Source organism: Haemorhous mexicanus, chromosome 14, assembly GCF_027477595.1.
Source record: "Haemorhous mexicanus isolate bHaeMex1 chromosome 14, bHaeMex1.pri, whole genome shotgun sequence".
NCBI classification, from domain to species: domain Eukaryota; kingdom Metazoa; phylum Chordata; class Aves; order Passeriformes; family Fringillidae; genus Haemorhous; species Haemorhous mexicanus.
Window position 1 is genome coordinate 2959324 of NC_082354.1, and position 25322 is coordinate 2984645.

At 41.5% G+C, this 25322-nt stretch overlaps 1 protein-coding gene and 1 long non-coding RNA gene across 3 annotated transcripts; one reads left to right on the top strand and one right to left on the bottom strand.

Annotated features, from left to right (window-relative positions):
* Positions 1–220: 220 nt before the first annotated feature.
* On the bottom strand, positions 221–3639 carry LOC132333805 (uncharacterized). Its single transcript, XR_009488270.1, has 3 exons — positions 3521–3639; positions 2190–2332; positions 221–977 (listed from the first exon to the last, which is right to left on the bottom strand). It is a non-coding gene; the product is annotated as an uncharacterized LOC132333805 (long non-coding RNA).
* An 82-nt stretch (positions 3640–3721) lies between these two features.
* On the top strand, positions 3722–23167 carry CHIC1 (cysteine rich hydrophobic domain 1). Of its 2 annotated transcripts, XM_059859726.1 has the most exons (7): positions 3722–3911; positions 8786–8872; positions 10268–10322; positions 16646–16801; positions 18373–18429; positions 18615–18674; positions 19364–23167. In XM_059859726.1, exons 1-7 carry the CDS (start codon positions 3742–3744, stop codon positions 19412–19414), a joined length of 636 nt encoding a protein of 211 aa, XP_059715709.1. In that variant the 5' UTR covers positions 3722–3741; the 3' UTR covers positions 19415–23167. The 2 variants fall into 2 exon arrangements, with proteins under 2 accessions (XP_059715709.1, XP_059715710.1); XM_059859727.1 differs by lacking the exon at positions 8786–8872 and having other exon boundaries at positions 19364–23057.
* The last annotated feature ends 2155 nt before the right edge of the window (positions 23168–25322 follow it).

Sequence of the window (25322 nt, forward strand, 5' to 3'; positions counted from 1 at the left end):
GTTTGTAGTAGTCATCCTGGCCAAAAAACACCCTGGATCAGAAACTTGACAACCTCTTGAAACGTAATTATTTTTGAAATTTGATCTACATCAGGCATTTTCAGTATAGGCAGCACAGAGCTGCAGACCCCTGGACAAAGCCAAAACCCTTCCAGATATTTGAACATATTGGTATCACAAAATCAGTTTGATTGAACCTCACACACAACTCTTAGCTTGCCTTTCTTCAACAAATGAGCATTTCCACATTTGCCTAAATTCCACATTTCTACTTCTGAACAAAATAATGGGAACTTGCAGTGAGATGCAAACCACCTTGGGAAAAGAGTTTGCATTAGTTAATCAGGGTTAGTTTGCATTAGTTAATGAGGGTTTTTCCACCAGACCTATAATACATTCTCCAAAAGTATATTCCCATTATTCAACAACCTCTTCCTGTCTGAAATGAGGGAATTCTGCTTGCATGTTCCTCCTCCTGAAGAATGCCTGTGTGGTGGTGATCTGTGTGGAACAAACAGGGGAACAGGACATTGGAAGAAGACTCAGAATCTCTCAGGCCCACATTGACATTGCCTTTCCATGTTCTCCCAATAGTGCCTTTATTTAATAGTGTGCTTTGGTTTAACTCTTGGATTTCTGCTCTTTGTGTTTCGTGCTCTATATAAGAACACTTCTGATTCCAAGAAAGGAAGTGATTTGTGTGGATAAACATTGCCAGAGACCATCATCCTTCACAAGTCTTTCTGGTTTTATGGCATAATAGTTTCATCAAATAAACAGCATCCTAAGGAAGTACTGAAAATGAAGCTTCTATTTCTTCCTTTGAAGCCATAAAGTTTGGTAAGTCATGCTGAAAAAATTCCCTGTAGTATTTACTTCTCAAACCCAATACTAAACAGACATTCTTTAAATGCAGACATGGGACACAAAAGGTGTTTTTCTAAAATACTCTATTTTCACCCAGATGGTCATTGTTCCTAGGGGAGAGAACACAGACATTAAAAAAAAATCCATTGCAACTTCAGCTGAACTTTGACTTCAATCTATTATTTAAAAGCACAAGTTGTTAAATAGGAACTGCTATAGCAAAGTACCTTTTCCAATTAAAAACACTTCTTTTCTTGGTTCGTTAACACCTCAGACACTCCTTATAAAGAGGTCACACAGTAAGTGATGCTTCATTTTACACTCAATTCAGTAAGTTATTGTACCACCTGCTTTGGAGCTTAGTGCCACATCACGTGTCCTTCTGGCATAATGTCAATTTAAATGTCTGTAACATTAGTTTGTTTATTAAATCAAAACCCAGGTTGCATTAAATGGAGGTTTTTCAATTAAACACGAGACTGTGCTGAATGTGTTCCTGTTTGCTACACCTTGCCCTACCACCTGAGTGTCACCGCTGTCACCATATTGAATGTGACAGCTGTACATCCTTGCAGACAAGTCCATGGGATTTATTTCACTTTCCAGCACACATCCTGCTTGTCCCTCGCTCTTTCATCCTTGAGAAATTTTCAAGACATTTTTATTGGAAAAACACTGAACACATGCAAGCCCTGAAGTGTCCAAGGCCAGGCTGGACAGGGCTTGGAGCAGCCTGGATAGTGGAAGGTGTCCCTGCCCATGGCTGTAACTCCCCTTTCAATCCAGACCATCCTGTGGTTGGATGGCCTTTCCCACAGACAGGTCACCAGAGCAGCCATCTACCAAGACAGTCTCAGCTGACTATTAAAGCTCACACTGTAAATGCACAGCATCAGAACTATAATTTCCTCCAGTGCTCAGTTGCAACACTCACCTTTTTGGTTTCCACACCAGTTAAGGCAAACATCCAGAATTTAACTGAGACTAAAATAAAGACCAGTACCTTATTAATACGCCTATATAAAACTTTATTTTAGACGTTTCAACACTTTCTTTCCATTTATAATGAATCTATATAAAGATTAGGATCAGCAGAAAAAAATTCAGATCCTTAAGTATAGAATAATTTTCTCTTGTTTTATCATGTTTCTAAACAGGATGCATTTTCAGTATTTTGGTCAATTACTTACCTTCTCTACAATTTACTGCAACGTTCAACACTAAATAAGAAAAAAAGTATTTTGACAAAAATAGGAGGACAAAATTTCATTTTATAACAAATTGCCTCTTAATTTTTTTCTTTAGCTTAGAGTGTGATTTACCTGCAGCTCCGCATAAGATGGATAAGGTACTGAAGTAGGAGCACGCAGCACTGATATAACGGTAGCTCATAAAACGTTACTTTCAGAGGCAACAAAAAATTTCACTGTCGAGTCATCCGCATTTTTCTGCAGTCTAGAAACTCCTGAAAAACAATAAAGATGATTCATGAGGGAAGTAGTTTCCTGGAAACAACAGACAAGGATAGAGACCCGTTTTTACCTGATGCAGGAGGAGATGAGCTCATTCCTTAGAGTACCTGCAGGTCAGGAATGCTGATTTGTACACATACCAGAGCCAACACTTTACAGGAGCTACACTAACACTAAGAAGAACCAACACCCCCCTCCTAATTTCGTTTTTCATTCTTCTATTACAATTACAAACACCAATAGTTTTTGATTACTTTCCATTTGCAGTAGCTGAGTAATTGTGTTTATTACCTCAATAATAGCTTACACCTGTGTGCTGATGGGGGCATTCCCCTGAAGTATTCTGAGAATTATTTTCCCCAATTTTGCTGTTCCTACGTGGATTTTCTTCTCTCTCACCACCCCATCACGCTGCACATTTTCCAAATCCACCAACAAACCCCAAAACCCTGGGAAAACTCCACAACCCCCGCCCTCCCTCATCGTCACCTCAGGCGCCCCGGGGAGCGACGCAGGGGGCAAAAACAGCAGGGGGAGGGCGGAAAGCGCTACCCGGCTGTTTTTATTAACACAGTCACAGAAACACACCTGGAAAAGAGGTTCAAATAAAGGAGGATCAGCACCTGCCCCCACCTTCCCTCAGGTGCCGCCCCTCTCTCGCCTGGGGGGCGGGAGAGGGGGCGAGCGCACCCGAGTGAGGCGCGCGGACGAGTTATAAATGCGGTAACAAGACTACAGCTATTCAGGTCCCTTGTACGCCGATAGTTTAGGGGTGAATTGATTTTTTTTTTGGTGAGGTTTTTTTAGAAAGTAAATGAAAATCCAGTGAGGTTTTTTTTCCCGGCTTCCCTGTAACCAGCAAGTTAAATCTCCTTTCGGGAGCCGCTCGCGCCGGCTCGTGACCCTCGCGCACCTGAGGGGCGGGAAGGGGCGCGCGCACCCGAGGCGGGGGCGCCGGGAAGGAAAGGGAGGTGGGGGCAGTTATAAACTCTACTGACAATAGTAGAGATATTCCGCTCCCCTGTGCACGGAAGGCTTAAAGCGAGTCTCTGAAAATAAGTTAAGAGTTCAACGAGGTTATTCCGGCTTCGCTGTAACCACCAACGCTAACTCCTCTGAGCACTCCCCGTGCCGGCTCGTTACCCGCCGCCCGGGACCGGCGAGCGAGAGCGGGCGCGCACCTGAGCGGCGGCCTCCGGCCACCAACACCGGCGGCAAGCTGCTCCCCACCGCCTCCGGAGAGCTCGCGCAGGGGGTGACGCGGGGCGCCTGGCACTGGCCGGCGCACGGAGCGGCCGCGTACACGGCCGCGCTGCGCCTGCGCGCCGCCCTCCCGCCGCCGTGGCCGAAGCGCGGCCCCGCCCCCGGCGCGCGCTGCGCAGGCGCGGCGGGAGGGCCGGCGATGAGCGTTCTGCTGCCCAATATGGCGGACTTCGACACGATCTACGAGCTGGAGGAGGAGGACGAGGAGGAGCAGGATGAGCCCGAGCCCGTGGTGCGGAGCCAGGAGCTGCCCCGGCCCCGCGACGCGCCCGATCCCGTAGCGGTACGGGGCGCCGGGCACATCACCGTGTAAGGAAGGAGGGGGGCAGCGTGAGGGGCCGATGTGGCGGGGCGGTGGAGCCGGGCGGGAGCGCCGGGAGGGGTGAGGGCAGCGGCAGCACCGTGCCCCGGCCCTGTCGGCCCCAGGCTCCCGCCCCGCGGGGCCGAGAGCCGCAGCCCTGCGCCCCTCTCCCCTCTCTGTGAGGGGAACTTGGTGAACGTGGGTATTTTCCGGTAGCTCGAGGAAACCCCCAGCCGTGAATGAACAGCCGGAGTTGGCTGTCGGCTGCAGAGGCTGCAGCGCAGCCCTCCCTGGTTGCTCCTCTTTATCCAAACAATTTGTTAGATAAAAAGCAAAGTCCACGCGATGCGAGGTCGAACAGCCTGTTCAGACCATCTCGCTGTGACCCTTGTGTGCCACAGCTGAGCCAGGGAGCCCCCACACTGCACTGCAGAAGAGGCTCCTGCCCGTGCTGTGCTTTATCTCCCCGAACTTAGTTGAGAGTTTGGTTTAGATTGAGTGTTTTCATCACTGGAGCACAGCGTGAGCCAGAATGTTTGCTGCTCATTTAAACAGTTGAACAGAAGACGAGCAAGCTGTGTTTCCTTATATGTAATGTTTACTCATAGGGATTTTCTTAGTATTCCTGCTCCAGCAAGCTGAAGAATTAATAGAAGCAAGTGCATCCTTAACAAGTTGTTGGTTGTCACGTTAATTTTCACGGCAGGGAGGGAGGTATTGAAATTTATGTATTGCAGAGACCCACCAAGCTTGTGTTGCTTTGACTCTGTCTTTGGATTGCATAAAATTCCCATTTCTCTCTGTAAATAGGTGCAGTGTGATCTAAGCCCCTGCAGCAAAAGCACTGGCTGGGGAAGGCTCTCCCGTGCCACGGGAAGTGGGGTCGGATCTGTGTCCTCATGGCAGCCTGGCTCAGGGTTTCACTGAGCTGATGCCAGTGGGCAGTTGCTCTGCTGCACCGCAGTGCTTTTGCTGGTGCAGATGGAATTTCTTTGTGTCCTCCCCCCAAAGAGCAGCGGGCCTGACTAAAGCAGAGGTGGAACATAAGCAAGATGGCTCAGAATACCAAGTACCCATCTTAGGAGCTACCTGATTTGAAGTGCTGAACTGGAAAAAAACATTACACACTCATCTGCTTTGCTTTCTGTGATGCTTTTTGTGTGTTAGTGATGTCACTTACAGTTCCTTCTTGGCTCCAGCATCTTTTTTGGGATGGGCAGGAGCATCTCCAAGAACTAGGGATGTCTACATCAAAAAAAGCATTCTTTTCAGTGAAGTGGAAGTCCTTAGCTAGCTACGTGCCCTTGTAACCACCTGAGCTGAATCCCCATCCAACTTATTTTCCCTTTCTCCCACCCCTCTCAGTTTTCTTCCTGTAACAGGACCTACCTGCATGGTAGGAGGCAGCTTTTATCAGTTCATGCTGTGTTTTTAAATCTCCTTATACTGATAAAAACAGTTCTTGTGTGTTACCAATAAAATGCAATTAAGCCCTGGACACTGGAGTACATAATCGTAACCTCCTGTTAAATGGGAACTGGTTTGCTTCCCAAAGAGTTTGTGTGTTGGAACTTTGTCACTTTTTGATCACACAGAGGCTGCTGCTTTTGAAATCAGTTGGCTGCAGAAGCAGCCTGCTCCAGTTACTGAAGGGAGAGACGTCATCCAGGAAACCTGGGTTTGTTTGCTGAACCTGTCTGGAGTACTGCTAATGAAAATGTCTGTCCTGGCAAGTCAGACATTATTAAAAAAAGAAAACCAGTTATCTTTATAAAGCCATTGTTTTCCTTGGATTTTTGTTTCAGATGTCTCCTGTTCCTCAACTGACATTGTCCTTCTTGAATACTTTTGGTGTATAGAGAAGGGATAGTTCTCAAATTCCAGGGTCATCTGCTTCAGCTTTTCGTGTCCAGTTCTCTTACAAAACTCCCAAGTTGGTAGACTCAAACACTCTTACTTTCTTGCAAGAGATTTTTTATTCTTATGACCTTGTCAGTGAGCTAGCTGCTTGCTCTGACAGAGTAACTATTCTGCAGTATCCAACAGTACTAAATATAAATTCCAAGAGTTTTCTGAGGGTTTTTGGCAGGATCTTGCTTTTCCCACTTTACTTTCTCTAGCCCTTCTACCCCTGTGTGTGGTAAGAGTGACCATGTAAAGTGTATTTGTTTTATTTTCGTCAGAGAGGATGTGTGTAAAAATGGTTGGCAAAATCCATGTTCATCTTGTCCAGGATTCTTTGAAAACATTGTCATACTTACTTGTTTTGAAAGCTTTTGAATTTTAGCACAGATAAATTACTAGTAAATGTCCTAGTAAATGCCTTTTCTTCTGCAATTCCCTTTTGATGAGTTATAAACACGGTCTGCTGTTTCTCCCATAGTCAGTGTGGCTGCTTGGTGTATGCAAGTATCTCCACACAGATGTCTGTAGTGAAGACTGAGTCATGCCTAGCAAAGCAAAAGCAATAACTTCCAAAAACAGAGCAGTAAGCAAACTGTAACTTGGCTGTAGGGTTGTGTTTATCTGCTATAATTTTTCCATATCATTAAGTCCATTTGGATGGATGGTAATGAGGTAATGAAATAGCAATTAAACATATTTTTGCCATTAGTATCCAGCTTCCTGCTGAAATTTGCAGACCTCCTAGTCTGACTAAAAGTTAACTTTTGGTGTTGTATCCTGTTTTCTGTAGGAGTGCCCACAGTCCAGGTGCTGATGAAAAGTTTATTTGATCAGCTGGGGAAGAGAGGGAAGAGCCAGTTGAGATAACATTTGAGTATTATCTGGTATTGTTCCACCTTCCACATATTTAAAACAGCAAATGACCTCAGCCTTCCACTCTTTACCAAAAACTTCATTTTCCAAAACAAAATCTGTGGGTAAGGATTCTGGCATAGTTCTGTTGGCTCCACAGGAAAATGTTCTGAACTGAGGAATGTTGCATGTCCAAGGAGATTTCAGATCAGAGCTCTTGAGGAATGTCATCTTTACCCTCTAATGTTGGCCAAAGCTCAGCTGATACCTGGTAAAGAGCAGTGTGGGATCTGAGCTCCACTCTTGCAGAGAGGTTAAACATAACCTGGATTAGGTGTGGGGAAAGGAGCTCTGCTCAAAGGGGGTTAGAGAGCTTCACTAAACAGGTTTAACTTGTGCAGTCTAGTAAGGCTGATTACTATCTATAAATACAGGAGTGGGAGAACTGAGAATGAGGTGAGGTTTAAGTCAAACAAAATAAAAAGGCAAAGCACCTTGAAATATTTCTCTTCTAAGTGTAAGAAAGTGTTTCCAAACTCTTCCTGTTTCAGTTCTGGGGACAGAAAACCTGCGCTCCTGCTTGTAAACTAATAAACATTATCTTGTGGTACCTGTTGCAGGTGAGGTTTGCAACTGGTGGTTCAAGATGTTCATTTCAGCCTTTAACTGAGGGATTGATGCATTTCTCTTATTATAGCTCCCTAGGACAAGTTGTGTTCTCACCACTCTGCAGATGGGGGGAAATGAGGTGATGGGATTTGCCTGATGCCATCCATGAGAACAGGGAAGGAGGGCCAGAACTGGCAAGTGAGGTCATCCTGGTTCTGTTGCAGCCTCTAGGAAACAGTGCCTGGCTCTTAGAGGTACTTGTCATGCAGTGAGGAAAGTGCAACAAAGAACGTGGGTGACTGATCTGAATTTCTAAATGTTACACTTTGGGCAGCTTGCACTGAGGAGTCACAGAACTGGCCCAGAAATAAATCACCACCAGCTGCTGTTCTAAATGACTTAAGGGACAGCTACTGAAATTGATGTTATTGTGATTTTTAAATATACTGAATTTTAGAAGATTTCATGGACCTGCTCATGCTAGATCACTAGTCTGTTGTAGGAAGTCTAATTAATTTAATTACCTCTTGATCAATACTTTAGATTTTAACTTCCTTGCATGGAAGGTTCTAATAACACTTCAGTACTTTCACAAAGTTGCCTGTAAAGCTGAATAACTGTATAACATCCTGCTTCAATCTTTTTTATTTTATTTGGTTATTGAGTCACCCCTCTGCTCCGTCTAACAGGAGTTATATGTTTCTAAACCCCATAATAAATACTGCCCCCATAGTAAATAATCACAGAACAGTCTGTAAAACTTCCAGAGATATTTCAGTAAAACTGTGCTAAAGGCCATCAGTGATTCTGACTAAATATAGTGTTTAAAGTATAGTTCAAACATAAGGTTGTATTCTTTAGCCACTCACAGCTGTCAGTGGGAGTGATGCCATGCTGTAACTCACGTTTCCTGGACGTCCTGCAACTGAAGGGAGTGTTTTGGCAACTAACAAAAATAAGTTATTTGGGGATTTTAATATATGTCACAACATCAGGTTTGAAATTAAACCCAAAACATATTGGAATCTTGCATTCCTAATCAGATTTATTAATCAGAAAGCACTAATTTTTCTTGTTCTTTATGGAAATTGGGGTGCAATGGGAATTTTCATGAGTATATTTGATCAGTGAGATAAAAGACACTACTTGTGGCTTAGGAAGTGTTTGAACTCTGAATTGCTGAAGGTCAGAGGAGGGTTCTGAGGAGCAGCTGGTACATCTGCTCTTTTTTTCCATTTCTTTTGCTGTTTCTAAACTGCTGCTCCTGGCCACTGTAAGAATCAGTGTTGAGGACAAGATGGACCTTTGGCACGATTTAGTGGAATTGGTCTGTTAGATGGGTAGAGTAAATAATTCTTGAATTTTCCAGTAGTTCTTCTATTGTGTTGTCTGATTGCTGCTACTTTGTGATCATTCCAGGTTGTTCCATTGCTGATGCACAGAAAAGTCTGGGTTCCTCAAAGCAAGCTTGTGAATGTGCATTATAATTTTAGTCTTTTTTTGTTTTGTTTTTAAGACTGGAAAGACTACTTCATTGCTCTCCAAGCTTCCTTAGAACTAAATATATAACATTACAAAACCTGGAAGATTTCAGCTTGAAAAGGTACAAAATGTATGTGGAGGCTGACTTGCCAGATTACAGAGAATGGAAATGTGCTATGTTAGTAACCTTTGTGCTTGCCTAAAATCTTACTGGTTTTACTGTTTGGGGGTTTTTGTAACATTTTACACAACTACTGCTCTTTACAAGAGGCTCTAACTTAAATTATTCATCAAAGGACTGGGTTGAACTTCACCAGTGTTGTTGCCAAACATTTCAGTTACTGGATTTCTAGAGCCAGCACAAGTCTTCTGTCCTACCTCTCTCTTCTATAAGGTTGATTTGACTTTTTGTTACTTGGGAGCAATTTCCATTGTCAGTTTAGGGTATCTGGGGTATTACAGAGTGCACAGGAGTGGGTAGGTGGGGTCTCATCGTGGACACTGATGTCCAGGGAGGTGTTGGGACCTTTAAGGTCCCTTCCAACCCAAACCATCCCACAGTTCTGATATTTCAGCAATACTGGTGTTGGTACCAGGGACCAGTTTGGAGTATGGCAGGTGTCAGTCTGACTCAAAGCAAAGTTTTTTTCTTCAGTTACTCCTACAATACCAAATATATTTGTGCTCTTTTTGGCAGTGATTCTTTCAGGTATTTTGATTTTTTTGAGCACATATACTCAGGAGATAGTTTAGCAAAGCTGATTTGATGTACAATATATTTAACTTTCATCAAGCGTACAGACTGTAGCTGAGGGCCAGCTGCTGCTGTATTTTGTTAAATTACTGAATTTAAAAGGTTCAGGAGTTTTGGAATAAGTGGTAACAGGTTTACAAGCCAAATCCAGCTCCCTGGAGCTTTCACTGCTTGTAATGAAAACCTTCTACTCAAACCCCAAAACACTTCAGTGAAGAGTAGTCACAGTGGTACCCAAAACTTAATTTTCTTGAATTTCACAGTTGTTGTAAAAGTCTCCTTTGTGTAGGCTCTTATGAGGTACCTTAACTCAGCCCAAAGGAAGTTTTCAAAACCACTTAGTTGTAAATTTCTAAGATGATGATGAATGGGTTCCTTAAAACAAACTTCATCTGTTGCATGTGAAACAACTGCATGTGTAAGAGAGTAAAAGGGTTGTTGAACCTGGGATCTCATAGCTGGAGGGGTTTTTTTTACAGAAATCAAAGATTGAAACTTGCTGCCATCCAATTGGAAAAGGATTTTTGCACTTCTGGAGGTACTGAAGTAAGGCACTGAGCTGTGTTTCTGTCTAAAATGGCTGAATGGTACAAGAGACCTTGTATTAACTTAGATCAAAGCTCGTGAAATAATGCAAATGTAAGGGCAAAAGAAATTAATAGTGGCTTCTTTTTAAAGTAAAAACTCTTTTTACATTTTTTTATTAAGGGAAACAAAGTAAGTTAGGTGGAATATATTTTGTTTGTCTCTTTTGTTTTCAAGGTTTGGCTTGAGCAACAAGTTTGATACAGAATTTCCTTCTGTTCTGACAGGGAAGGTAAGTGTGAGATTAAACTGTTCTTTTCAATGGGAGGAGCCAGTGCATCCAGTGGTTTCTGTGTTGGATACCTGAGCATGAACCCACTAAAAACTGTTACCTGTGGCCTGTGTGACCCAGCTGCTCACTGCCCAGTCCCTCAGTGTAGCTGGGAACAAGAAGGATTTGCAGTGATTGTTATCATTATTGACATTGCAAACACAGCAAAGCTCGCCGTGGATCCGTCTGTTTCCATGCAGACATGAAAGCAGCACTCACTTAACCTTGCTCTTGAAATACCTGGAGTTGGTGCTCTCTCCTGGGTGAATTAAATCAGTACAAATGCTAGACCTCTCTTTTGAGTATGCCTGACAAGCCTTGAGTTTTAGACAAACCTCTGGAAGTGAATCTGTTTTATCTGAAGCTTTACAGAACAAAACATGTGTTAAATCTACAAATTAAGGAGTTTTTTAGTACATTTTCACAAATACCATTTAGCTCTGAAAATTAGTGGTGACAAGTCTCTTGCTCTCTCTGGAGTCCTGTCATCTTACTTAATGCAAGTGTAAGAAACTGTAATTTGTAGCTCTTAATTCAATCTTCACTAAATTCTTAGTTAAATAATTTTTGTAATTGTATTTTTTTAAATCTTTTAATTGCTTAATTCTTTTTCTCCTGAATTTTTTTCTTCCTGCTGTTGCACTCCCTAGTGATTTGTTTTTGCTTTGATTTTTATCCCCTTCGTGTATCTATTCCAGAATTTGGGAAGAAGGAAGTTTATTTGGCTCTTTCTACTTTGCCTCATGTCATCCCATAGAGCTGCACTCCCTCTGCAGCCCCTTGCAGAGGTTGAGTCATACCAACAATCCACCAAATGCAGCTGAGTGGTTGCTCCTGCTTCTGCCAGATCCGTCTGGGCTTTCTCCTCCTGCATTTTCACACCAGAGTACAGTGAATAAACCCCTTGTGCTGAGGTTGCCCAGCTGTTCTGACAGCAGTACCCCTGAAAACCAGGTTCTGCTTGGAGTTTTTGGGTGCTGATAATCAGGCTGGGACTTTTAGGATCTCATTGAGCTCAGAAAGACAAATCCTACTGATTCCAGTGTGAGGGCTGCTGACAACACTTTGCATTTCACCACCTTGTCTGAGGCTTATTCTTTTCTGGGAAGCTCTTTCTGATCACTGAACAGCCACAATACTTTTTCGAAAAAACAGTTTTGACGTTCTTTTGCTCAAGTTGTAGTTTATTATAAATAAGCCTGTGGAAAATCCCAGGCAAGAAACATTAAAACTAAATTTAATTATATCATTTAATCTCTTTTTCTGTCTCTCTAAAATATATTTGGGTTATTAAAAATCCAACCTACAACAAAGTCTACTCTTTTTAATGCCAGCATAAGTGGCTGTCACATTTTCCACTTGACTGTCCTCCTGTTGCTAAATAGACAGTGAACAAAAGCTTAATTTAAAGTTCACTTGAGTGCTTGGACTTAATTTAGCAAAGACAGAAAAGAAGAAATTCTTCTGTTGGCATTTACTCTTCTTGTCCTGTGGGTGTAATCAGTGCTGCTGGAGTGGCATGGACAGGGATTTGCTGTGTGTAGGGTGCTCCTCTGCTGAGAATCTTGATATTCTGTTGTCTTGTGGATTTGAGGGGCTTTCTGAGCAAGGAAATGAATTCCCCTTTGTCAGGGGAGAAGACCAATCAAACAAGATAGTAAACACATTTTTCTTCCTGCCTGCCACCACTGCCATGAAAGACATTAAAAACCACAGTTGTGGGTCTTTCAGTTTGTAATACTTCAGTGAATTGCAAGAAATAAAGAATCTCCTTCTGCCTCTGGTTGAGGCAGTCAATCATCTTAATCCGTATTGAAAATGAAAATTCAGTCATTTTTTCAGTAAGTTTTTCTTCAAATACCCTGTTAAATAATTCACAATAATCAATATCACAGTCAACTGAGACTCCACTTTAAGATCCTCTGTTGTTAAAATGTAATTTTTTGCTTTTTATGAAATCAAAATTTATGAATAACAGTGACTGTTTATATTTACAAATTGGGATTAAAATGTTTACTCTGAACTTGCATTGGTCCTCAGCTTCTCTAAGACAATGTCATAGTTCATTCATATTGCCTGTGTAACATTAAGTTGAATGGCTTTGCTGTCCCCTGTGAATTGCTGTTAATAATAAATCCCATCTGCTAATGGAGTGTAAGAGATGAAGCCATTAGATGGGCTTGATGGAGTTCCCAGTGGTCCTGGTTTTCTTTGGAATAAATACAGATGTAAAAGATGTAGGTTTTTAAAGCAGGATGAAAATCCTGATTAGAGAAAACTCTGTAGCTACACCTTTCTCCCAGAATCAAAAACTTTTGGGATTTATGCCACATTCTTGTGTTAGTAATTTCCTTAAGCTTCCTGCCCTCATCCCCTCCACATCATGATGGCAGCAAACTTGATTTTCTTTTTCTGAAATCTGGAATCCCCCTCGTCCTTCACCCATTTTCCCAGGTTTTACAGAGCCTGCATAGCTGTTGTAGGTTAGCCTAGAGCTACATGCTGGTAATTACATCTTCAGTGTTTAATTGAGACTTGATTTGTTGCTTTCCTTGGGAGAGGTGAATGTGTACATTTGAGGGTAAAGCACAGACAATAAAATAATAAAGGAAAGGAGACCCAGGTACATCAGATGTTTGGCATAGCTAATTCAGCTGGATTAATATTTGTCTTGCAGGATGAGGCAGAAACTCACCTGGTTTGGAAATCCCAAGCCAGGCTTCTTTTCAGAGGAACATTATAAGAAATAGTTTGACTACACTTAATACAGAGGCAATATTTAACTTTTAATAATGTAATTGGACCTTGGCCTAAATTGGAATGTTGGTTAAATTTAAATTCTGTGTGCTACAGGTTTACAGGATTATTAATTCTCTTCAAAAGCTTTTAACAAAATATTCTCTGTGATATGGAGCACAATAGCAGGCACTGCTCCAGGTGACCAGAAGATGATGGAGGCAGTGATCCTGAAGGGGAAAAGTGGAATTTCCTGCTCTGATCTTGAAACAAAAGGGTCCTGCCAGAGAGGAGTGTGCAGTGCAGGGCAGGGGGAGCTGTAAAGTGAGGGCTGGCCATTGTGGTGCCGTTGTGCTGTGTGATTGATAGGGCTGCTGATCATGATGATTGAAGGAGGAAGATCAGGCTTGCTGGGCCTTGCTGGCTCCCTTCCTGTGTTTGGAGATCCTCTGCATCCTGTTGTAAAATATTATGACACCCCCTCCTTTCATGTTTTTTTTTTGTTGTTGTTGTTGTTTTTTCCCTCCTAAAAGGAGCTAATGTCCCTTCCCAAGGTGTACAGCACAGCCAGGAGCACAGTGCTTATCTCATTCTTTTCAGGAGCCAGACACCAACTCTCCAACAGATTTCCAGAATTACTCAAAACGAGGCTTTCTTAGGGAGCTGTCTTTGTGCAGGAGGAGCTGTTAATTCTGTTTGTTTGAAGTACATCAGCCCCTTCACATACACCTTTCCAGAGCTGTACCTGCAAGAAGGCAGGAGTTAAAATTGTGTCAGAAAATCAACAGTTCTGTGCTGACTTTCATTTGGATTCCATTTCATTCTTGGAACAGTTATTTACAGGTATTTTGTTCTTAATCACTATGCAACAGTGCCTAACTGTCCCTGAGCTGTAAACTGAGGAACAAAATTGTGATTTCTTCTGTTTATCACAACATGAGGCTTATCTTGCTGTCCAGTTCCTTTAGTTTCAGATGTGTCATTAGTGACAGAAATATTTGTTGTGATTCCATTTCCTAAAGGCAGAAACAATCAAATAGTTGGGGTTAGTCAAAGGCATCTTAAGTAATTTCATCTTATGTTGTAGGCAAGTGATTCACCTTTGCATGAGAATATTTGGTGAGTTAGCAGGTAGTGCTGCCTTCATAATACTATAGTAAGGTAAACATCAGACCAAAACTCCTGAAATGGGAATTTTCTGTTGCTTAGGGGCATCCAGAGTTGGTTTCTGGTTTAGCCATTTGGCCTGCAGGAATGACAGTACTTCAACTTTCACCTTAAAATGTAGGAACATGTTACCCTGATGTGAAGAGTGAGTCCCTAAAAATTATCACAGGAAGAGGGAATTTCCCTGGGCTTTCTTCTTAGGTCCCAATTTTTTCTGCCAGCTGTGATCTGAGAATCTGGTTGAGTTCTCTTCATGTTGAATGTTACACTGATAAAGTTTTATTCTTGTTAAGCTAAATTCTGGGCTGTGCCATTCCATTGTCTTTGGCAAGTTTGTTCAGCTGGATTTGGAGGTTGCGCTGTGTTGTTGTCAAGGTCCAGTAAACTTTGTGTCTGAAGGACAAGGAAACATTCTCTTTTCTTAGGAATTCTCATTACAAAAGTATGAATGGGTTCTAGGAAAAAAAACCTACTTATTTTTATATTTCACATAAACAGAATATAAAATTCTAGAAGATCTATCAAAGGAAGTGCCATTTGTAGATATCTAAATACGAGGCCCTGGAAACTTCCTTAGGAGTTGAGAATGCCAATTAATGGAGGAATCCCAGTTTACTTTGAGGCAGTGACTGCAGCAGCTGCCTGAGGTTACTGCAAACCACCAGCCCAGATGTTCTTTCCTACAAAACACTCTCCCATGTTGAAGATGAAATGGTTTTGCTCAAGTGCATCTGGTATTTGTTATATCCCAGTACAAGATCTGGCACTGGCAAAGAAATCCATAAAACCTTGTTCCAGAGACATGCAAGTACAGGATAGTTTGCCACATTACAATGGGATCTTTTTCATTGCAGATGTCCCAGTACAAAGGATCTCAGGGGGTTCCTTTGACCATTTTCTTTTATCTTTTTCCCCCTAAACTGTCTCTTATAAAACAGACAATTTTTTTTAGTTACTCCATTTGTAGATGTAAAACAAGTCTGTTTAATGTGGGAGTGGGACAAAATTATTACTTTCTATGTATCTATTAATTCCTGCTGTAAAATAATCACAAATTATGTTCTCATGTTTTTAACTGTAGGCCTGGCTGGTGTGCAAGGCCAGCTGCCCCCTGACTCTGTAGTGCCTGGTGACCTGAATGGCCAGGAAACAGATGTTGTATTTATTTACTCCCTTCCCTGCAATGCTTTAAAGAATTCAGCTCAATAGGCAGAGCAGCAACATCAGGTCCTCTCCATTTCCTGCCCCGTGGCTTTGCCCCTGCTGAAAAGGATCTTTGTCATTAAATGAACTTTTGTTGGTGTTGCTGCCCTTGTTTGCAGAGTCAGATGAGCAAAGCAGAGCTGGGCTGGCTTGGGTGGGGGTTGTGGAGCACAGCTTTGTGTACAGACTCACACTGGGGATTTGCATGCACATGGCAAGGAGGTAGGAAAGATGGGGGTTTTCATTGCTCTGAGTTGTGCCTGCCTGGTTGAGTTTCTTGTTGGTCCTGATTTATTCTGCTTTGTGTATTTGAATGCTGGACTGCATTAGAGTCAAGGGTGTCATCTTGGAGTCACTGCCTCAAATCCATGTTTGACTTGTCAGATGGAGTGACTTGGATTCTGTAGGGAGATGAGGGATTTGGGGTATGTGAGTAGGTGAGAATGCAGTTATTGGAGAAAAGAGCTTTCTGATACAAAGTTCCACTGACTCTGCAGTGGCAATACAGGTATAAAATACTTATTCCTGAATTTCAAGAAGCTAGTTTTCTGTAAGTAGGCTTTATTCCTAACCCTGTACAATGAGCATTGCTCTGCCTTAAATACAATCCAGTGTATTTCTTTCTAGGCTTCCCTATTTTAGGAAGCAGCCACGAGGGAAGTTGTGGCTTCATTATGGGCCACTTCAGGAAGTTATTTGTGGACAGAGCCTTCACCCAGGCACAGTGTAGACTTAGACTGGTGTGGCACTAATTTGGACAGTATTCTCCCTTTTTGTGGTACCTATTTTTACTACAATGCTCCCACATTCCCTTGGAAAGCACAAATCTGACACTGTTCCATGGTTTTGCTCAGTGTAGCCAGTGCATGTATTGCCCAGCTGCGTCCCAGTTCTGATTTTGTCTGGGCCCATTGTGCTTTCAGGCCCATTTATTAATTTCTGGTGCAATAAATACGGATGAGCTGCTCATCTAAAAGATGTTTGGCTTTTGAACTCAGGTTTGTGCAGTGCACGCACCAGAAATGAATTTGTTGCAGGAAAATGACTTTTCATGCTCCCTGGGTGACCAGTGCTTTAGACTATTGTTTTATTTCCTCTTTCATTTTAACCTGTAGAGGCAGTTTCTGAGAAAATACACCTGTGCTGGCTCTCCCTGAAGTTGAGGCCTTCTGTTGCAGGTGGCCCCTGAGGAATTCAAGACCAGCATCAGCCGAGTGAATGCCTGCCTGAGGAAGAACCTCCCTGTCAATGTGAAGTGGCTGCTCTGTGGCTGTCTGTGCTGCTGCTGCACTCTGGGCTGCAGCCTGTGGCCTGTGGTCTGTCTTAACAAAAGAGTGAGTCCATGTTTCATCACATTCTATGGATTTTTAAATTATTGGTAGGATTAAATAATTTTTCATAATATCTTCCCCATTTTAAAACCCTGGTTTGGTCTCACATTCAAAAGGTTATTCTGGTTTCCATCTTAGAAAATAGAAAAAAAATTTGAAATTACAGCAGATTACCAGTTGACTCAATAGTTTTAAGAACAGCTGGTCTCATCTCAGTTCAAACAGGATGGAATATATGATACTTTAAATTTCCAGGATTTCTCAAGGTCTAAGAATTGAGTGCAGAACTGAACCTTCATGACCTTCAAAGAGTGGCAGAATGAGACTGAAAAATCACTTCTCCTCTTCACACCCCCCATCCCTACTCCTCCACCCCTCAAATAAATATTTTTAAAATTTAAAAATCACTTTTTTGTATGCAATAGACACCATAACATTTCAGAGATGTGCTTTATTTGCTGTATTTTACTGTTCTGTTTCTCTTAAGAACAAGTACAAATTTATTTTCTAAAGACTTCCCCCCCTAACAGAGTTGACCACTCCTGTAATCAGGCCCAAAGTAATAATTTTGGAAAGCACTTTAGTCAATTACCTCTGTGGTTTACATTTAGAATTGATTTATCACAGCAGTAAATATTGGAAATACATGAATATGTTAACTCGTTGAAGTGCTCATCACTGGAGCTGCATCACTAAAAAGTTACAGGACTTACTTTAGTTCACTTTAACTGCTTTTATAAACTTAATTATTGCAGAGGTTTATGCCAGAGAGATACAAAAGAAGTATTTGCATTTTAAAAGCCATTTTTAATATCCCTGTACCAGTGAAGATCTAAATAAATGCCCATTAATTATATGAAATTCTCAAGGCTGCAGGGAATATGCAGCAGGTAGGGAAAATGATGGCACGTCCATGGGGGTGTGAGGGTGATGACAACCATGCAGTGATTAAAATTAAATGTATACCATGCAGGATCATCACAGTTGTCCTTTTGTGACCTTCAAAATCACTGAAACTTGAGAAATTATCTCCTCTCCACAGTCGCGGAAAGAACAGGACATGAAGGACACATTTGGTAGCCAAGAGTTGAAAATAATTTGTTGTGGAGTTTGGTGGTGAGGGTTTTTTCCACGATCCAGATCACAATTCCCTTAGCAAAATCTGGAAATTAAATGTATGGAAATCTGTGTTTTCAGCAGAACACCTGCAGTGAGTGCAGGCTTTGGCCAGGAGACTCTGTTCTGTTGGCTGTGGGAGGTAAATACAAATTCAAAAGGATCTCTTACTAACTAAATGAACTCTGGAAAAGCCACAGGCCTAAGTTGCACTTGATCTTAGAAATTTTTCCAATGGTTCTAAGTTAACAGAAAACCCATGAGTGTTTTCCTTTTTTGAAAAAAGGAGGAGTGGGGGTTGAAGTGAAAGATTTCCATGTATTTCTTCTCTGGTTCATCCTACTTTTATAAACTTAACTTACTGTAAATTCACCTTAGCCAGAAATGCAGCAGTGAGATCCTGCTGGATGAGACCAGCTGCTGAACCATTTCTGATACACTTCTGCCTTCCTTTCTAGACTAGAAGATCAATTCAGAAGTTATTAGAATGGGAAAATAACAGACTATATCATAAGGTAAGAAAAGAGTGCTTGGTTTTTTCAGCTTTAATATTGGCAATGAAGGATGTTACAGTCTTATGATAATTCCATACTTTATACTGATCCTAAATAATAGATCCTAATAATTCAGTATTGCTAATGCTTGTCGCATTACTCATCCAAACAAGGCTGTGCTAATCCTTTGTTAATTATTTCCTTAGCTTGGTTTGCACTGGAAGCTGAGTAAAAGGAAATGTGAAACTAGCAATATGATGGAATATGTGAGTATTGCTTGTTACTTATTCCTATTCAACAGAACTATGATTTAATAGAGAAAATCCTTCACTTAGTGACCCTGTGCAAAAAGATCTCCCAGACAAATGTGCAGTTTGGTCTGTAATTTGGAGTGAGGGAGACCCACTGGGACTTTCTGCATTGGACTGATTCCCATACCAGCACCAGTCCATAGTTCCTTAACACTTACCCACCTCTTCCAGTGGTGTTCATAACCCCTTTGATTCAAATAATTTTGCAGAAATACTGCATCTTTAATGTGGTTTTTTGGTTGGACCTTTTTTTGTGTTTTTGTTTTTGGTTTGTTTTGGCGGGGTTTTTTTTCTTCCAGCTCTAAATTTCACATGGTTGTAAACTAGACAGACCTTGTAGGAAAGCAGAATTTCAAGTATTTCTGTGGTTCTTCCACTCCCCTATCCCCTTTAACATGTTGCTGTGAAGATTGTGTAGGCTTTAGGGAAAGAGATCCACCCCTAAAAAAGCCAAGCACCCAGAATCCCTCTATTTCAGAATGACTGCAATCTCTGCTTTGTTACCCTGGGGAACATTCCCTCCTCACTGACTATCTCAGATATATTTAGTCTTATGAATTAGCTAATGTTCGTGGGAATTGTGCTGAAGCTTTGAACTGTTTGGTTACTGTCTTCTGTTCTTGTCTTTTTCCCTTCTTCAACAGGTAATATTAATAGAGTTCTTACCAAAATACCCCATATTTCGACCTGACTGAGGAACAACATTGGTCTTTCATGTTACCTGTCATTTTCTACCCTTAGTGCCTTGTAGATGATTTTGGAAAGAAGATGGTCTACTTCGCTGTGACTTAAAAATGTTCTTCAGTAGAAATCTTCCTCGCTGTTACTTTCTTTTGTTAAGAAGAGAACAATTTGCACATTTTTTTATGTTAAACGAGGCTTCTATGTTGCACTCTGAATTTTTAACATTACCAATAACTGATAGAGTTGCCACTAGGGATCTTAACATCAGTGCTGCTTAAACTTGTTCTGAGCATGCTGCCTTATTAATTTCTCTCTTTGCTGTCCTCCAATGTGCATCCTAAAGCTGTGTCATCGTATATTTCATCCTAAGTGTTGCAATCCTAGAAACACTCAGTAGGAATGTCCAGGTAAACTCCAGTAGTAATGATTTTAGTAGAACCTGCTTGCATAGGACTTGCAATCAACAGCACTGGTTTTGTCCTGCACTTTGCAAAATCATCAGTTACATTTAAGGGGTCCTTTAGTTTACCCACTATGGATTTGTAAATATTGACTCTTTGCATAATGTAAAGTGTGGTATGCCAAGGTTTACAGAATGTATTATAGCTCTTATTCTATTGCCAACAGTCCCCAGCATCTGTTCCATGTGCTCGTTCCCCTGGGATTGTACAGCCCCACCCACACTGCTTTTATGGGAAAGCCATAAAGAGTTTGTACATATGTCAGATGTGTAGGACTCAGTTGCACTTTGTTTAGTGAATGGATGAAAAATGCATAGCATTTCTGTCTTCATTTTGAAAAGTGTTTCAGGTGGTGTTTGCAGCACCTGAAATACAAAGCTGAAATCTTCACCTCTGCAAAAGCTGCATTTGTGGGGAAGATGGCAGCTGCTATTAACAAAGTACCCTAAAGTCTCTTTTGAAGTGAGGAATATATATGGATGTTAAGTTCTATTTTGTTTTGAAGTCTGGAAAAATTAGCCTCGAATCGGAGATCTTCGTTACAGAAGAGAAAAATGAGGAACAGCCAAATCCAAGCTGAAGCAGCACCTTTGTTACTGGTGTGGTTGCACTTCAGCATTTTCACAGTTAAGTGACATGAAGTCCCTTCCAGTGCAAAGAGGTTTTATCTCAGTCAAAGTGGAGTTTCCAAACATGCTGAGGGGAGGAAGTGCAGCAGTTGAAAGGGCTCCTGAATATGTTTTGGCAGTCAGGCACTGTCTGGAGAGCCAGGGAAGCCTTGTGGAATTCAGTATTATTTTGGATTCTTCCCCGTTTGCCTGATCTCAGGAAGGGAAGTCATTGTAGAAAAACTTCCTCTAATGGCTGATCTAAGCAAGAGCACTTGATAAAAGAAAGCAAATGGAAATTGTTGCAAGTTCCCTGCCTTTCCTAACTAGAAATAACAAAGCCCAGCAGATAACTGAGCATCAGCAAGTTGTGGTGGATTTCCTTATCAGTGTCCAGGCATTTCTTTGCAGCATCTTGACTCCCTGCAACATCGTCCCAAGTTACTTTTTAGTTTCAGGGTGACTTGGGGTTTCCTCTGAATGTATTTACATCTCTCCAGTTTGCAATATGCTATTAAAATACAGTATTTGTAAGACCATTGCATCCTGATACCTGTAGTAGGTCAGATTCCTTGTACACAGTGTTTACAGAAGGCCAGTTTTATGCAAGTTGTTACTCAAAGGGAAGTTTGTGCTGTTTCCTGTCCCAGACTGATGGTGCAGAGTTTGACATCTGCACATTTCATGCAGAAACTTTGTTTGACTGGTAGATTGGTGACAACTAAATGTGTAATTGCATTTGTAACATGAATAAAAACCTCCTGTGTTGTTTGAAATTATCATTAGCTACACCTTGCAACTCAGATTTCCATTGCAGAACCAAGCAAAGTGTTGTCTCCAATTTATTTCTTTTTTGGGGGGGGTTTGTGTTAACTGGAAGCAGAGAAAATAATGGCAGAAAAAGCAGAGTAAGCCAAAACTGAAATGGCACACTTGGTTCTTTCTTTGGGTCTCACTGACAAATGAGTTTCTGGAGTAATTAACAGAACAATGGAAGTTTCTTACTGTTCTGCCAGAAGTTTGTTGTGCAGAATACTCAAGAAATCTCAGCAGGTTCTGATTTTCTTCTTCATGCAACTCTATTTTCTCCCTGTACTTGCCCAAAGGGGAGAACAGGCACTTCCCATGGAACCACAGAATGGGTTGGGTGGAAGGGACCCCAAAGCTCCTCTCATTCCAGCCCCACCTTCCACTAGCCCAGGTTGCTCAGAGCTCCACCCAAACTGGCCTTGAACACTTAAGCACATAATTTTAATTTGTAAAGTTTACATTTGAAGTACATAAATCCTATACATTTTAATTTGTCCATCATTATTACCTGTGCAGTCTTCGAACCATGAATGGGTCTTGTCTTTGTGTTTTAATTGACATTTAATTATGTGGCCATAACATACAGAACCAGAGCCAAACCTGTCATTTACAGTAAGCTCCACGTTTTAATAAGCAGATAAATTTGCATTAAAATGCAAAACCAGCAGCAGTATTATATTTGCATGTGAAAGACACAGGCTCCATAGCTAACTGGAAGGTGAAGGCAGCTGGCAGTACTGCTGTGAACTCTACACAGGTTCTTATTGCTTGGGCTGTCCTTTAAAATACCAAACCAGCATAGGTAATTCTGTCTCCCAAGACTGGAAATCTCATTTTTGACAGTAAATGATCAGTATGAGTTGGTGAAGTGTTCTTGGAAGATATCTGTCAGAATTTGTAGCAATGTAACAGATTAATGTCAGCAGAGTGAGTGGAAGTGGTAAAGAAAGTGCCTTGGCTGGTTCCAACACCATTGTGCAGAGAAGGAGAAAAGGGAGCTAACTGGTCCCTCTCAGGAGTAGGAGTTTGCAGCAGATTTTTAAAAGCAGCCACTGTCTACCAAATCAGTGTTCATTTCTTCACATCAACATGTTGACACTAATTTTGTTTCTAGATTTTATCCAGGAAATCTTTGGGTTTGTATCTGGAGAATACTGAAGGAGTGCAGAACCCTGGCAGAGCATCAAAGCTCCTCCTTAGTGATTCCCCACCTGCCCAAAGGTGTTTTCCAGAGGTGGAACACAGAGGTGTTCAAACATGCACACCCAAGTCTAGGGAGTATGGTTCAGTTGTAAATGGGTGACTTTTAAACAGAGAAAAAAAAATTATTAAATCTAGTGTGGTTTTAATAAATACAAAAAAAAATACAAAATCCTATGCTTTTCTTGATAGGTACAAAACTCCATATGCAAAACCGTAAATTGATGTTTATTATTGTCCCACTGACAGTTTACTACATTTTCTTGTCAACACACTACCATTGGAGCAATAAAAATGTCAAGCTATTAACATTCACCATCAATTATTTATCACTTTAGTAAGCAATGTTATGTGATTCTTCTGCCATTCTTTTGTTTTCTGCTTTTGGTGTTCTTACAGTGTTGTAACATACTTGTATTGCTTCTGAAAAGTGGTTTTGTTTAAGCTGTATGAAACTGTGTTCTTAACACTTTTATTCTGTTTACAAGTGAACAGCCACTTTTTTAACAGGACCTCACCTCTGGAGAGTTTTCTCTCTATTTTTTATTTTAAATGAAAATAAAATTCTAACTGAGCTTGCTTTCTATAATTTACTGCACTGGCTTGTGCCATTAAAAGAAGCTGGAAGTCAGACATGCTTCATCACTTTGAGACATTTTTCTTTAATTAAATGCAAAGATGAAAACCTCGAGTAGTGCAATGCGTTTATGGGGAAAAAAAAACCCTGAAATTTTCTGTGTCTTTCCCTGTAGAGGTGTTTTAGTGGGATGGCAGCAGTGGTGGGGTGTGTCTAAATGAGACACACCTGCCACAGCCAGGCCAGGGCCTTGGCTCATTCAAACAACAAGGCTTGGAAAGCTTAGGAGGGATTTCCAAAGATGAAAACTGCAGAATTATCATCAGTCTGATTTTTCTGGTGATCCTCCTTCCTGCCAGGACAGTGGTAGGGTCCCCATCCCTGGAAGGGTTGGAAAACATGTGGATGTGGCCCTGGAGGACGTGGCTTAGTGGTGACCAGGGTGGTGATGCTGGTTGATGGTTGCACTTGGTGATCTCCAAAGTCTTTGCCAGCCTTAACAATTCCATTATTTGTTGGTGGGCTCACAGACCCTCCCTGGTAAGGGAGGAAGGAATCCCTCCCAGCAGCATTCCTTTCCAAAAGCAGAGGTTTCCTCACACCTCCCAGGGAGCCAGCCTGAGCAGGGACAGTGTGTGAGGGTGATCAAATCCTGGCTCCCAGAGGGGTTTGTGCCCAGCACAATGCAGCCCTTTGTGTGTGTGTCCAGCCTGGCTTTGGAGCTGTGAAAGCAGGACTTAAACCTAAAGCCTTTGGCTCATCCCTGAGGGAACAGCACACATTCCTGAAAGGGGCACGTGCAATGTTTTTGTTGGAAGTTGTTCTGGGCAAACCCAGGGCTGCTGGAGCATGGAGCTGATCCTGGATGTTGGCTGAGAAAGCAGGGAATGTTTCTGGCATGTTCAGCCAAAAGGAGGATGAGGGGCTGAGTCAGGAGTTAATCCCCTGGGGGCTTTAGGAGATGTAATTGCCCAGACTTAGCAGCAAAGGCCTGTGTTAGGGGTATTTGGGATTTGGCCCTGACTCTGTTGGAAGGCAGTCTCAGACCTGTTGGTAGAGCAGCTTGCTGTGGTGTCTGTGCCAGTGTAGTTATAATGCTGTGTCTGTCATCGCTTGAACTCTTCTAGCTGAGTTTATTTTTTCTAGTGAAGCTTGGAGAGACTTCAACCCTTCATTTCTTAGACCAAATTAAATGTTAGCCTCCTCTCAAAAGCAAAGTTCTGTTTCTGTTCATCCCACTTGCATTTATTTGAATTAATTTTCCTTGAATAGGAGTGACCCGGAACAATATTCCAGTTAGTGGCTCATGGCCAAGGCACCAGGTATTTATTTCAGTGTTGATAGTTCCCTCTCTTGTGTGAAAAGAGTGTGATCCATTAAATTTAAAGGGTCACATTTGTCTCCTTGGTGGCTGTATTGTATTTCTGATCCATAGCTGTTCTGTGATAAATCTGGGGCTATTTCTCTTCAGCCACTTGTAGTTTATACAAGTTCCCTGCAGACACTCATCAGTCCAGACTCAGCATCTGACACTTTGTACTGGTGAATCTCTCAATATTTCCATTACTGTGTCCTTCCAGTCCTCCAATTATCCTTGTATTTGTGCTCCCAGTCTTCCTGTAAAAAGTGTTTGCCACAGGCTGATTCAGTCTGCAAAATTAACACAAATGAGTTTACTAAAAAGATTAGTTCCCAGATAGATGCCTGAATTTTGCTTATGATTTCCTAAATGCCCTTTTACTTACTTAGTCCCTGAGCTGCTTTAAATATTTCTGTTATTTCTACATCTGACTGAATCAGTAATTTCCTTGTTGTGGTTTATCTGGGAGATCTAATCTACCTGGACTTGGTTGATTTACATCTGGTTATTTTATAAACATGCAAACAGCAGATTTGGGTCTGGGCTAACCTGCTGAATTCTACATTTTCCCTAATCACTGAATGCGTTTAGGTAATGATCCTTTCAATAGATTCACATTTTATTTCACATTCTTTATGTAAACCTTATTATCTATGGTAGCCTTTCTTGAGCAGTAAATTAAAATTTCTGGAGGAAATAGGCTTGTATATTTGTATTCAGTGATAACCGTAACCTGCGATTTTGGCTAGAAAAGAAACACTTCTTCACAACAGGTCCCATGGGATAGGTAATAAAACTGGAAAGAGGAATTGCAGTAGCTCTCAGACTAATAAGAATTTAAAATTAAAAGGCAAATATTAATCAAAAGGTGATGATTGATCTGTATTTACTGTAAATTATATG

Coding starts and splice junctions, on each gene's coding strand:
- CHIC1 (XM_059859726.1), top strand. CDS start 3,742: ATGAGCGTTCTGCTGCCCAATATGGCGGACTTCGACACGATCTACGAG. Junction 3,912..8,785: donor GGCGCCGGGCACATCACCGT/GTAAGGAAGGAG, acceptor TTTGTTTTTAAG/ACTGGAAAGACTACTTCATT. Junction 16,802..18,372: donor TGGTCTGTCTTAACAAAAGA/GTGAGTCCATGT, acceptor CTTCCTTTCTAG/ACTAGAAGATCAATTCAGAA.